The sequence below is a fragment of the Heterodontus francisci genome, chromosome 9 (assembly GCF_036365525.1).
Source record: "Heterodontus francisci isolate sHetFra1 chromosome 9, sHetFra1.hap1, whole genome shotgun sequence".
NCBI classification, from domain to species: Eukaryota; Metazoa; Chordata; class Chondrichthyes; order Heterodontiformes; family Heterodontidae; genus Heterodontus; species Heterodontus francisci.
In genome coordinates, this window is record NC_090379.1 from 9,794,451 (window position 1) to 9,809,450 (window position 15,000).

Here is a 15,000-nt window from a genome sequence, read left to right on the forward strand (position 1 = left end):
TTAAGGTAGATAAGTCCCCAGGGCCTGATGGGATCTACCCCAGAATACTGAGGGAGGCAAGGGAAGAAATTGCTGGGGCCTTGACAGAAATCTTTGCATCCTCATTGCCTACAGGTGAGGTCCCAGAGAACTGGAGAAGAGCCAATGTTGTTCCTTTGTTTAAAAAGGGTAGCAAGGATAATCCAGGAAATTATAGACCAGTGAGCCTTACTTCAGTGGTAGGGAAATTATTAGAGAGGATTCTTCGGGACAGGATTTACTCCCATTTGGAAACAAATGGACTTATTAGCGAGAGGCAGCATGGTTTTGTGAAGGGGAGGTCGTGTCTCACTAATTTGATCGAGTTTTTTGAGGAAGTGACGAAGATGATTGATGAAGGAAGGGCAGTGGATGTTATCTATATGGACTTCAGTAAAGCCTTTGACAAGGTCCCTCATGGCAGACTAATACAAAAGGTGAAGTCACATGGTATCAGAGGGGAGCTGGCAAGATGGATACAGAACTGGCTCTGTCATAGAAGACAGAGGGTAGCAGTGGAAGGGTGCTTTTCTGAATGGAGGGATGTGACTAGTGGTGTTCTGCAGGGATCAGTGCTGGGACCTTTGCTGTTTGTAGTAAAAATAAATGAGTTGGAGGAAAATGTAGCTGGTCTGATTAGTAAGTTTGCGGACGACACAAAGGTTGGTGGAGTTGCGGACAGTGATGAGGATTGTCGGAGGATACAGCAGGATATAGATCAGTTGGAGACTTGGGCGGAGAAATGGCAGATGGAGTTTAATCCGGACAAATGTGAGGTAATGTATTTTGGAAGGTCTAATGCAGGTGGGAAGTATACAGTAAATGGCAGAACCCTTAGGAGTATTGACAGGCAGAGAGATCTGGGCGTACAGGTCCACAGGTCACTGAAAGTGGCAACGCAGGTGGATAAGGTAGTCAAGAAGGCATACGGCATGCTTGCCTTTATCGGTCGGGGCATAGAGTATAAAAATAGGCAAGTCATGCTGCAGCTGTACAGAACTTTAGTTAGGCCACACTCAGAAATTTGCGTGCAATTCTGGTTGCCACACTACCAGAAGGACGTGGAGGCTTTGGAGAGGGTACAGAAGAGGTTTACCAGGATGTTGCCTGGTCTGGAGGGTATTAGCTATGAGGAGAGGTTGGATAAACTCGGATTGTTTTCTCTGGAACGACGGAGGTGGAGGGGTGACATGATAGAGGTTTACAAAGTTATGAGCGGCATGGACAGAGTGGATAGTTAGAAGCTTTTTCCCAGTGTGGAAGAGTCAGTTACTAGGGCACATAGGTTTAAGGTGCGAGGGGCAAAGTTTAGAGGTCTTGTGCAAGGCAAGTTCTTTACACAGAAGGTGGTGAGTGCCTGGAACTTGTTGTCGGGGGAGGTGGTGGAAGCAGGTACCATAGAGACTTTTAAGAGGCATTTTGACGAATGCTTGAATAGGATGGGTATAGAGGGATACGGACTTCGGAAGTGCAGAAGGTTTTAGTTTAGGCAGACATCAAGATCGGCGCAGGCTTGGAGGGCCGAATGGCCTGTTCCTGTGCTGTACTGTTCTTTGAGGCGTGAGTGCTACCCACTGAGCCAAGCTGACATTGTAAGTGCTTAAAGTCATGCTCTCCTGTGAATGCAAGTTATTTAAAACCAACTTGGGAGCCGAGGCATCTCTCTGAAGTGATTCTGTAATCTGAAGTGGAGGCCTGGACATGTTGTTGACTGTGAATTCTCTAATTGACAATAACAACTTTACAGAAAATCACTGCAAGCATAATACCTGCACTGCAGTGAAGCACGGTGAATTGCCTCAGCACATCATACTATGAAGTACTCTTGGTTGCACATTGACTGTTGTGGAGGCCGAGAAGGGAAAAGAAAGTGGATCATGGGTATTGTTTCCACTTCTTGCCCATAGTGAGCTCTAGTTGTATCATGGAGGTTTGAGGAGAGGTGCTTCTATGTGGGGCGGGTAGAAAACAAATATCCTGTGCTACCCTCTAGTGATCAACAACAACCTACATTTAAATAGCACTTTTAGCATAGTAAAACCACACAGGAGTTCTGGAGTTCCCTCCTAAACCCCTCTGCCGTTCTCTCCTTTTTCAAGATGCTCCAAAAAACCTACCTCTTTGATCAATCTTTTGGTCCTCTTTCCTGATTTCTCCTTGCATGGTTTGGTGTCAAAAATGCTTTTTATTTATATCACTCTTGTTATAAGCGCCTTGGGATGTCCCACTACATTAAATATGCCAAATAAATGTAAACTGTCGTTTAACAGACATAGGTTGACTGAGCCAAAGAAAGAGGCATGAGGACCGGTGACCAAAAGCTTGGTTGAAGAGTTAGGTTTTAAGGAGGGTCATAAAGGAGGTGAGAGAGGTAAAGAGGTTTAGGGAGCGAATTACAGAGCTTAGGGTCTAGGCAGCAGAAGGCACAGCCACCCGTGGTGGAGCTATTAAAATCAGGGTTGAGCAAGCGGCCTGAGTTGGAGGGGCGCAGAGATCTCCGGGTTCCAGGGCTGGAGGAGATTACAGAGAAGCAGAAAGCATGTGGTAAATATTAATGCGTGTTTGTGTAAACAAGGCGTAATATATGAAAGGAGGAAACTGAGACACACCTGAAAGCTAACACAACCCCTCAGTGACTAGAGAGAAGCAGGAGAAAAACATCTGTGGTCTCATTTAAATTTAGTTTCCATGCCAACATAGCCCATGTAAAATAATTAATCGTGCAGTCAGGTTAGCCTGAACCTATTGCTGTGTGCCCTTTGTGCATATTGCTAGCACACACCGAGGGAGCTGGCACATAAATAAACATGTTTTGATCCGAGGAAGCAGCCACTTGCCGGAAAGCCTCCAGGATTTGACTGCAATGATTTTGTTGTTGGAGTCACTTTGCCCCCTGCTGGTAAAGCATTTTTTTCCTTTAATCATTAACTTGCACGAAATGAGTTCCAAAGTCTGAAGGAGAGATGAGGGGAATTATTTTTTACGTAGTAAGTTATTGTCTGAAAGAGTGCCGTAAGTAGATTCAACAGTAACTTTCAAAAGGTAATTGGATAAATATTTGAAAAGGAAAAATGTGCGGGACTATGTGGAAGAGCAGAGATTGGGACTAATCGGATGGCACGACCAAAGAGACACTAGCACGATGGGCCAAATGGCCTCCTCTTGTGGATTTTCGAGTCTGATAACATTTGGAATCCTGTTTCTGTTCCATTTTAGCCGGGATATAAATATTTAGCTTCTGAATTGGAAGATGCAGTGATATCATAGATCATGGCCACAGAATACTGGCTCCTGTTGATCCGAGGTGCCGATTGCAACAGTTGTTGATGTTGAGGCCCAATTTTTGGTGCAATCTGGTCTACAGATGCTAACTTAAATAAAAGGAGGGAAAAGTTATCCAGAGTTCCTGTTCCTGATCAGTATCCCATAACATCCCCACCTCCTGCATTGGAAAGTCTGCAATTGGCAACCACAGATTCCACAGTAATGGTCAGATGGCCTGTTGGCGCTCACTGTCTAGGACAGCACATGAAGAGTTATGGGTAATAGGGAGCTGCTGGTACCCCAAAACATTATCTGTGCCAGGCTTTTAAATGATAATGTGACTTGCACAGGATCTCTGGTTCAGAGTGAAGTTACAATCCACAAACCAAATGGGATCTGTTTCAATTCTAGTTAGGACAGTGCAAACCTGTCAGGTCTGACCAGCTTTTCAGTCAACATGTTTTTGTGACAATAATAGGCTGCTTGTTCCTTTTTCCTCCTTCAGTTGAAAGAGTGAGCACACAAAAGAGAACATTTACCCGATGGATCAACTTCCATTTGGACAGGGTGAGAGTAAACATTACGTTCTATTTCAGGCTATTTAATCATTGCTGCACAATAATTATTTACATATCTTGTGAAATGCAACCTGCATACACCTTTTTTTTTAAATGAACACTGCAGCCAACTGTTGAGTCATTAGTAGTGTTATTAATATTTTGTGTGTTTTCTTATCTTCCTGTTCCTTGACACGTTCCTTTATTGTGTTGTATTTATACTCCGTCCACACAATTGTATGTACTGGAATTGAATGTATATAAGCCCATGCTGCAAACACATGACTCCTTTTTTTACTTATCTATTTTGTTCCCCACTTCAATTCTCTCCCCTCCTTTCCTGCAGGCACTACCTCTTGCTGAGGTACATGGCCTTGGGTCCTGGCTTTGCTCTAGTGTCTTGCCCAAAGGGCCATTCTTTAAGTCTAATCTTAGATAGTAAACTTCAGCAGGATGAACATCGGAGAGCATTGAAGACAAGCTGGATCAGTACTGTAATGACCACGTTGAGGGAGACGCACACATACGCACGCAGATCCTGCAATTAGATGGATATTGAAGTCGAGCTCCATCCTATACTCTCCTGATGTACACAGATACACGAGGTTCAACAGGAGTCCATGACCAGGACAAAAAGTGTTTTGATTTATTTTGTCCCTTCATATCTCGGAGGCTGAGAACCTCCTAAAAGTCCAAAACTACCTTTTTGGTCAGCCTCCTAATATCTCCTCCTTTGGCATGGAGGTGTTTATGTCTGGGAACACCTCTGTAAAATGCTGTGGGACATTTTTCTACATTAAAGCTGCTCAGTAAATGCAAGTTGCTGCTAAATGTACAGACACTGTACCACTGTTTCTCTAACATATGTACAGCTCATATTGTAAACTTGCATTTATTTTATTTTATATAAAACAACTTGTATTTATATAGCACCTTCACAAGTAACAATTCTTTAATCTAGATGGGTGCATCAAAACTCCTGGATTTTTTTTTTTTTTGCCAAATCCTTGCCCATTATTCTCTTACATCCTGCCGATTAAATGATTGTGCCATGTTGTTTGTGCATATTTATACTTTTGGGCTGCTCGCTCACTACGTGCCACTCTTTACTTGTCCCTTCTCAGTGCAATCCGCCCCTGCAGGTGAAGGATTTGTTTCAAGACATGCAGGATGGGAAGATCCTGATGGCTCTGCTGGAGGTGTTGTCTGGGCACAGACTGGTAAAGTTATTCCAGCACTGCTGGGCCTTATGATTTGTGACTGTTTCTTTTCTGTTTAACTTGGTGCAAAACCTTTACATGGTGATAGATAACTTTATAGAGGAATGCTATTTCAATTATGTAACAATTTAAAAACGTTTAACAGCAAGAGAAGAACCTTTATAAATCACCGGTTAGGCCTCAGCCAGACTATCCTGTCCAATTCTGGGCACCACACTTTAGGAAAGATGTCAAGGTCTTGAAGTGGGTATAGAAAAGATTTATCAGAATGGTACCAGGGATGAGGGACTAGAGTTACATGGAGAGACTAGAGAAGCTGGGGTTTTTCTCCTTCGAGCAGGAAATGTTAAGGGGAGATATAATAGAGGTATTCAAAACAAAAAGATCTATTCAAGAAATGAGGGAGTGAGAAAATGGGGAACTATAGCCCATTAGCCTGACAGCAGCAGGCAAAATGCTTTAATCTGTTATTAAGGATGTGGTAACAGAGCACTTTAAAAATCATAATATGAATAAATTGAGTCAACACAGTGTCATGAACACTTGCTATGCTGAAGATTTTTTTTTAATCCATCGATTGGAAACCTGAATTAAACGTTTAAAAAGAAAGCAGGAGACAAAGAACTGATAAAACGTCACTGCTAGCAGCTAAAATGGCCACTGCAATTTGCATCTAAATACCCTACATACCAATGTATTGAGGTCAAAACGCAGGTCTGGTAAATCTCCGACCAGAATAATGGCCTGTGAGTTTTGAATGGGCTAACTCCTTGCCTTCATTAGCAAGACATTAAAGGCAATCTTGGAACATTAACACTGATGGAGATGGACCACTCAAAGGTAAATACTGAAACAATGGGACCTGGGAGAGATTGGAATTCTTTGACCTGATCTAATTAAGTTGTAAAAGAGAGAATCCACTGGGCCATCATGTGACAGACTCTCCATCTGTGAAAAAGTAGGTTTTCCTTCTGTCTCCAGACAAGTACTTGAGATTATCTGTCTAGTGACGGACGCAAGTGGGGGTCTCCCTCTCTCTCTTGTTGTCTCGCTAGGTGACCTCGCAAGTTCAAACCCTGCCTGCAAGCTGAAAACATTGAAGCCAATCATTGCTGCAGACGGAGACCCCGGGTAGAAAACCATCTGCATCATTGATTGCAAGAAAACCCTGAACCAGTCGGCCACACCTACCAGCCAGAAACTTTAGGACCACCGAGTTCATCCAGAAGACAACTGAATTACCAGACTCTACAGACTGTATATTCTTTTTTTATTATTCTGGACTCTAATCCAACCAATTTATTCTTCTCCACTTTGTAACCTATTTGTGTGTGTGTGAGAAAGTTAGAGTGTAGTTTATTATTGTACCTAGATCAGGTTTTGGTTTTCAGTACAGAAACTAACCTCTTTCTTCTTTAAACTCAAAAAAACATGTCTGTTTCTTTTATGATCATAGCACATAAAGGGTTAATCACTCACTTAATTGGTAAGCATATCCAATATTTAAAAGAAATAAACCCTGTTGCAGTCAAACAAGGAGAGGGACAAGAGGGGAGTCTTTCGATCCCTCCTCACCTGATCATAACAGCTTTTCTAGTGTTTCCATGCAACTGAAAACCCTCATCCCTGGTACCATGCTAGTAAATCTTTTCTGTAACCACTCCAAGATCTTGTCAGATTTATGAAAGGAAAATCATGTTTGACAAATCAAATTTTTAGGATGCAACTAGTAGGATAGTTGAGAACCAGTGGATGTAGTGTCTTTGAATTTTCGAAAAGCATTTGATAAAGGTACTGTACAAGAGGTAATTACACAAAATTAGTGTTCATGGGATTGAGGGTAATATGCCAGCACGGATTGAGAAAACAGAGAGTAGGAATAAATGGGACATTTTCAGGTTCGCGAATTGTAACTACCGGGATACTCGAGGATCATACTTGGGCCTCAGCTACTTACAATCTATATTAATGAGTTAGATGAGGGGACTGAGTGTACTGCATTCAAGCTTGCTGATAATGCAAAGTTAGGTGGGTAAGTAAGCTGTGAGGAGGACACAAAGAGGCTGCAAAGAGATATAGACGAGTTAAGTGAGTGGGCAAGAACTTGGCAGATGGAATATAATGCTAAGGAATGTAGAATTATCCACTTAGGTAGGTATAATAAAAAAGCAAAATATTTTTTAAATGATGAGTAAAAGGGTAGCTAGGGAAAGAGTAGGTCCCTTAAGGATCAGGTAATCTATGTATGGAGCCACGGGAAGTGGGCGAGGTCTTAAATGAATACTTCTGGTCTGTATTTACTGTGGAGAAGGTCATGGAAGCTAGTGAGTTCAAGGGAGGGAACAGCGATATCCTGGAGCATATGAACATTACAAGGAGATGTTAGAGGTTTTGAAGCGCATTAAGGTGGATAAATCCCCAGGGCCTGACCAGGTGTATCCTAGGATGCTCTGCGAAACAAGGGAGGAGATTGCTGGGGCCCTGGCAGAGATTTTTGTAACATTGTTAGCCACGGATGAGGTACCGGAAGATTGGAGGATAGCTAATGTTGTGCCTTTATTTAAGAAGGGTAGCAGGGATAATCCAGGGAACTACAGGCCTTACATCAGTGGTGGGAAAGTTATTGGAAGGGATTCTGAGAGACAGGATTTATATGCATTTGGAAAGACATGGTCTGATTAGGGATAGTCAGCATAGCTTTGTGCGTGGGAAATCATGTCTCTCGAATTTGATTGAGTTTTTCGAGGAGGTGACCAAGAGGATTGACTAAGGCAGGGCGATGGACGTTGTCTACGTGGACTTTAGCAAGGCCTTTGACAAGGTCCCGCATGGTAGGCTGGTCCAGAAGGTTCGAACACATGGGATCCAGGGTGAGCTAGCCAATTAGATACAAAATTGGCTTGGTGATAGGAGGCAGAGGGTGGTATTTATGAATAAAAGGCTTTGGGATTTTCTTTAACCCTGTTTGCTAAAGATATTTCATGACCCCTTTTAGCCCTCTTAATTCTTCGTTTCAGATTGGTCCTACATTCCCGATATTCTTTCAAAGCTTCGTCTTTCATCAGCCGTCTAGACCTTATGTATGCTTCCTTTTTCCTCTTAGGTAGTCTCACAATTTCACCTGTCATCCATGGTTCCCTAATCTTGCCATTTCTATCCTTCATTTTCACAGGAACGTGTCTCTCCTGCACACTAATCAACCTCTCTTTAAAAGCCTCCCACATAACACATGTGGATTTACCTTCAAACAGCTGCTCCCAATCTACATTCCCCAGCTCCTGCCGAATTTTGGTATAGTTGGCCTTCCCCCAATTTAGCACTCTTCCTTTAGGACCACTCTCGTCTTTGTCCATGAGTATTTTAAAGCTTACGGAATCGTGATCACTATTCCCAAAGTAGTCCCCTACTGAAACTTCAACCACCTGGCCGGGCTCATTCTCCAACACCAGGTCCAGTATGGCCCCTTCCCGAGTTGGATTATTTACATACTGCTCTAGAAAACCCTCCTGGATGCTCCTTACAAATTCTGCTCCATCTAGACCTCTAACACTAAGTGAATCCCAGTCAATGTTGGGAAAATTAAAATCTCCTATCACCACCACCCTGTTGCTCCTACATCTTTCCATAATCTGTTTACATATTTGTACCTCTATCTCACGCTCGCTGTTGGGAGGCCTGTAGTACAGCCCCAACATTGTTACCGCACCCTTCCTATTTCTGAGTTCTGTCCATATTGCCTCACTGCTCGAGTCCTCCATAGTGCCCTCCTTCAGCACAGCTGTGATATCCTCTTTGACCAGTAATGCAACTCCTCCACCCCTTTTACCTCCCTGTCTATCCCGCCTGAAGCATCGATATCCTGGGATATTTAGTTGCCAATCATGCCCTTCCCTCAACCAAGTCTCAGTAATAGCAATAACATCATACTCCCAGGTACTAATCCAAGCCCTAAGTTCATCTGCCTTACCTACTACACTTCTTGCATTAAAACAAATGCACCTCAGACCACCAGTCCCTTTATATTCATCATCTGCTCCCTGCCTGCTCTTCCCCTTAGTCACACTGACTTCATTATCTAGTTCCTTACAGGCTTTTGTTACTACCTCCTTACTGTCAACTGACCTCAATTGGTTCCCATCCCCCTGCCACATTAGTTTAAACCCTCCCCAACAGCATTAGCAAAAGCACCCCCAAGGACATTGGTTCCAGTCCGGCCCAGGTGTAGACCGTCCAATTTGTAATAGTCCCACCTCCCCCAGAACCGGTCCCAATGTCCCAAAAATCTGAACCCCTCCTTCCTGCACCATCTCTCAAGCCACGCATTCATCCTGACTATTCTTTCATTTTTACTCTGACTATCACGTGGCACTGGTAGCAATCCTGAGATTACTACCTCTGAGGTCCTGCTTTTTAACTTGGCTCCTAACTCCCTAAACTCTGCTTGTAGGACATCATCCCGTTTTTTACCTATATCATTGGTGCCTATGTGCACAATGACAACTGGCTGTTCACCCTCCCCCTTTAGAATGTTCTGCAGCCGATCTGAGACATCCCTGACCCGTGCACCTGGGAGGCAACATACCATTCGGGAGCCTCGTTTTCGACCACAGAACCGCCTATCTACTCCCCTTACAATCGAATCCCCTACGACTATAGCCCTTCCACTCTTTTCCCCGCCCTTCTGAACAGCAGAGCCAGCCACGGTGCCATGGACCTGGCTACTGCTGCCTTCCCCTGGTGAGCCATCTCCCTCAACAGTATCCAAAACGGTATACTTGTTTTGGAGGGAGATGACCGCAGGGGACTCCTGCGCTGCCTTCCTGCTCTTTCTCTGCCTTTTGGTCACCCATTCCCTTTCTCCCTCAGCAATCCTAATCTGCGGTGTGACCAATTCACTAAACGTGCTATCCACGACATCCTCAGCATCGCGCATGCTCCAAAGTGAGTCCATCCGCAGCTCGAGAGCCATCATGCGGTCTAACAAGAGCTGCAGTTGGACACACTTCCTGCACGTGAAGGAGTCAGGGACATCAGCCATGTCCCTGAGCTCCCACAGTGAGCAAGAGGAGCATGACACGGGTCTGAGATCTCCTGCCATTTTTAATCTTAAGCTTAAGTATTGGAGGGTTGTTTTTCAGATTGGAGGCCGGTGACCAGTGGTGTGCCACAGGGATTGGTGCTGGGCCCTCTGGTGTTTGTCATATATATTAATGACTTGGATGTGAATGTAGGGGGCATGATTAGTAAGTTTGCAGATGACACCAAAATTGGTGGTATAGTGGACAGTAAAGAAGGTTGTCTAAAGATACAGATAACAACAGGATATAGATAAACTGGGAAAGTAGGCAAGGGGTTGGCAAATGGAATTTAATGCAGACAAGTGCGAAGTGATGCATTTTGGGAAGTTAAACCAGGGCAGGACATATACAGGGCCCTGGGGAGTGTTGTTGAGCAGAGAGACCTTGGGGTGCAAGTACATAGTTCCCTGAAAGTGGCAACACAGGTCGACAGGGTGGTGAAGAAGGCGTATGGCATGCTTGCCTTCATTGGCCGAGGCATTGAGTACAAGAGTTGGGATGTCATGTTACAGTTGTACATAACGTTGGTTAGGCCGCATTTGGAGTACTGTGTGCAGTTCTGGTCGCCGCACTGCAGGAAAGATGTGATTAAGCTAGAGAGAGTGCAGAAAAGATTCACAAGGATGTTGCCTGGTTTGGAGGGCTTGAGTTATAAAGAGAGATTGGATAGGCTGGGTCTGTTTTCCCTGGAGCGAAGGAGGCTGAGAGGGGACATGATAGAGGTATATAAAATTGAGAGACATAGATAGGGTAGATAGCGAGAGTCTGTTTCCCATGGTAAGGGGTGACTAAAATTAGAGGGCATAGATTTAAGGTGAGAGGGAGGAGGTTTAAAGGGGATCAAAGGGGTAAATTTTTCACACAAAGAATAGTGGGTATCTGGAGTGAACTGCCTGAGGAGGTGGTGGAGGCAGGAACAGTAGCAACATTTAAGAGGCATCTGGACAGGCACTTGAACGAGCAAGGCATAGAGGGATATGGAATTAATGCAGGCAGGTGGGATTAGTATAGATAGGCATTATGGACGTGGTGGGCGAAGGGCCTGTTTCTATGATTAGAAACTCTGAAATGTTTGCCTTTAGAGAGACCCTAGTGCCTTTGTATATGAATCACAGAAAGTTAATATGCCAGAATTAGGAAGGCAAAAGGTAGATTTGTTGCAAAAAGATTGGAGTATCAGAGTATAGCAGTCATACTGCAATTATATAGGGTAACATCTGGAGTACTGTGTATAGTTTTGGTCTCCTTACCTAAAAGGATATACCTGCCTTATAGGGAATGCAACAAAGGTTCACTAGACTGGTCCTTGGTATGATGGAATTATCCTCTGAGGAGAGATTGAATAGTCTAGGCCTATATTCCCTGGAGTTTGGAAGAATGAGAGGTGATCTCATTGAAAGAAATAAAATTCTTAAGAGGGCTTGACAGGGTAGGTGCTGAAAAGATGTTTCCCCTGGCAGGGGGGTCTGGAACTAGTCGTCACAGACTCAGAATACAGGGTTTGTAATTTAGGACTGATGAGAAATTTTTTTCATTCAAAGTTATATTCTCTACCACAGAGAGCTGCAGATGCTCATTCATTGAGTATATTCAAGGTGGATTCAAGATGCAGAAGATCATTGCTGATCTTATTGAAGGTGGAAAAGGTTTGAGGGGCCAAATAGCCTAGTCCTGCTCCTATTTCTTATATTTTGATAGAAATAAATTGTTTCTGCTGGTGGGAAGGGTCAGTAACCAGAGAATTGGGTCCTTGATACTTACTTGGAGCTGCTGATGCTGCTAAGCACAGTCCACGCTACTTCATCACAGGGAGAGAAAGTGGTCCCGAGAGATGCTCTGGCTCATTTCTCAGCAGCTTGTTGCACTGGGACAATGGCGCAGGCAGTTTGACCAGCTCCGTGCATTGCACAGGTGGCTGGCAGAATGTGGCACTTGCCCCCATCTTGATACAGTGTCGGTTGTCTTTCACAAAGCCAAGTGGTGCTGGTGGGTGAAGCAGGAATATACATGGTATAAATATTACGCAAAGTAGCGTGTTGCTGGGGCTACAAACTTGAGAAGGAGTGTGTGGCGCTGTCTTTGGTTTTGGGTGGTAGGCATGTACCAGCAGACCACAGTTACAATAGTAGTTTTCTCACTGGACATGACAGTGCCCTGTGGCCTTGAATTGGCTGATGGTGACTCTTTGTCTTTGCACAGATGCACCAGTACAAACATTCAATGCATCGGATTTTCCGGCTGAACAACATTGCGAAGGCCCTGCAGTTCCTGGAGGAAGGATATGTAAGTACTGGGCATTTTGGGTTTCCTGGGTCAGGCCTGTGTCAGCAGTGTTCATGGTTTAAAACAAAATTTCAATTGCCTTTGTTCATTTCTAGCTTGCTGTGTTGAATTTACTGGTGGGTTCTGTAAAGGGTTGTACGATCCTCCCCACCAGATTGTCCTCTGTGCGCTATTTACTTTCCATAAAGCCAAGCAGCCAAACACCTACCCCACTTGGATTACTACACATTGGCTGATTGCTGCTGTAGTCAGGGTTATTTTCTGTAATGTTTAGAATTTTATTGTGTGAAGTAGTTGAGTCTTATCTACTGTGTAAATTGGAATATTTATGATGCATAATTGTTGTTGAGCTACTGTGTGAATTGTGATCTGGAATCTTGCTCTGAAAGATCCGTCCAGTAACCGCGAATGTCTTCAGCATTAACTCATCAGTGTCTTACTGTTTGTAGGTGAAGCTGGTGAGCATTGATGCTCCGGAGATTGCAGATGGTAACCCTTCCATGATCCTTGGCTTAATCTGGAACATCATTCTCCATTTCCAGGTAAGGTAATGACACCTCCTCCCTTCATAGACTGAGGAACCACCCAATCGTTCTCAACTCTCCCTACCCAATCAATTGAGCTGGGCCTCGGTGTGCTACAGCCTATTGACCAGCTAACCTAATCACACCAATCATAGCATGATACAGCACAGAAGGCGGGGCATTCGGCCCATCCTGCTTGTGCCCGTTCTTTGAAACAACTATTAGTCCCATTCCTCTTTCCCTATAGCCCTGTTAAATTTTTTCCCTTCAAGTATTTATTCAATTCATTTTTGCAAATTACTATTGAATTTGCTTCCATTGCCTTTTCAGGCAGCGCAACATCATAAACACTTGCTGTGTTTATTTTTTTAAAAAAAAGCTTTCTCATGTTGCCTCCGGCTCCTTTGTCAATCATGTTAAATCTGTGTCCTCTGGTTACTGACCCTCCTACTAGAAACAGTTTCTCCTTATTTCCTTTATCAAAATCATGAATGAACCTTAAATCTCGTCTTAACCTTCTCTGCTCTAAGGAAAACAACCCTAGCTTCTCCAATCTTTCCACATAATTGAAGTTCTTCATCCCTGTGTAACAACCAAGTGAGAAAGGGGTCTAGGGTTGCCTCTCACCCTTCACGTGGTCTTACCGTAACAGAATTTAATTTTAAACACACCATGTTTTTAGCTCCCCCTTAGTGAATCCTTGTTCACTGCTCCAATTGTAAGGCAAAAAAACCAGCCAAACTGTTAACTTGGGTTTAAAGAAAAAAGGTTGAACTTAATTAAATTTAAAGTCTAATTCGGTTAACACCTACGGATACACGATGCGTCGACACTAGCATGCATACGTGATACAGACATGCAGTTCGAGACAGAAAAGAGCAGAAGAAATAAAGTGGAAAAGTTTGAGGCAATATCTGAAGATGATTTTGGTTACTGTTCTTCGAGGTTGCTGTAGAGTCCTTGATTGTAGGTAGGTCTTGCTTTTCGTTGGGACCTAGTATTCTTCTTAAACCTTGATCGATGTAGGAGACTTTTCTCTCTCGTGGTTCATGTCTCCAGTGGATTTGGAGTTCCGTGAGAAAGATGGGAGCAGACAGGAGAGGCTTTGGCGGAGCAGGGAAGGTCTTTTCAGTGCAGGAGCTCACTCACTTTCCAAAAAAAAAAAAAAATTCGGGTTGCCCAGCAGGTTAGTCATGTGACTAGCTGGTTTGGCCACGTCTGTTTGTGGATTCAGCCATCTTAGCAGTCATCGTGGAATGTGAGCTTTCTCACCTTCAATGTCTGGTGATCAAACACACCATTGTGGGTTGAATGTGTCAGGGAGTGGTCCTTTGTCTCCACAAGCACTGTCTGTTAGTATGTAAATGTTTTTCCAGCCAAGGCTGATCTGTTTAACAAGTCATTTCTGTGCTCCATCAACAGTTTAAAATCAATGGTCATATGACAAAATTAATATGCCTCATTCTTGGCAGGTGGGGGTCTCCATGACACCTGGTACCATTCAGTAAATCTCTTCAGTTTCCTCTCTGTTTTGAGTCCTTGTTTTTCTCACCAGTTTCCACACCATTGTGAAAGCATCAAGTGCTGGGATGTGGCACCACAGATGCCAATCGTACTCCAATATCTTAACCAAGTTCCCGTTATTCAGATGTGAGCCTCTGCTGTGAGAATCAATCAGTAACTGTGTGATGGATCAAAAGTTGAGGCCAATCCTTTTCCCATCTGATGCCCATGTGTTTCCACCAAAAGCTGTTTAGCCATCAGGAGTGGGAATTCTAGCTGATGTTTCCCCTCAATAATGCAAGACAACTGTCATGGACAGACTAGGGATCGAAACTGGCATCCCAATGACATTGTTGTAGCCAGATCTGGATATTTAAAGAATATGCTGGCAGGTGTCCTTCCTGCATGCTCAGTAGAGCGGGTCAAAATTGGAACCCGTGGGATGTCAGCTGAATGTCAGCAGGTAGGTCCCATGGGTGTTTTATAACTATCCACTCGACCAGTTTCCAGCCAGGCAGTCAGGGTTAAAATTCGCCCTCAGTTGTGTTATGTA

At 43.8% G+C, this 15,000-nt stretch overlaps 1 protein-coding gene across 1 annotated transcript in view; it reads left to right on the forward strand.

Annotated features, from left to right (window-relative positions):
* Positions 1 to 15,000, forward strand: part of LOC137373572 (calmin-like) — a 90,159-nt gene that overhangs the window by 40,955 nt on the left and 34,204 nt on the right. Inside the window, exons 2-5 of the mRNA XM_068038535.1 lie at positions 3,788 to 3,849; positions 4,964 to 5,059; positions 12,337 to 12,420; positions 12,870 to 12,962. Of these exons, the coding sequence (XP_067894636.1) occupies positions 3,788 to 3,849; positions 4,964 to 5,059; positions 12,337 to 12,420; positions 12,870 to 12,962 (335 nt within the window). The remainder of the gene's footprint in view (positions 1 to 3,787; positions 3,850 to 4,963; positions 5,060 to 12,336; positions 12,421 to 12,869; positions 12,963 to 15,000) is intronic.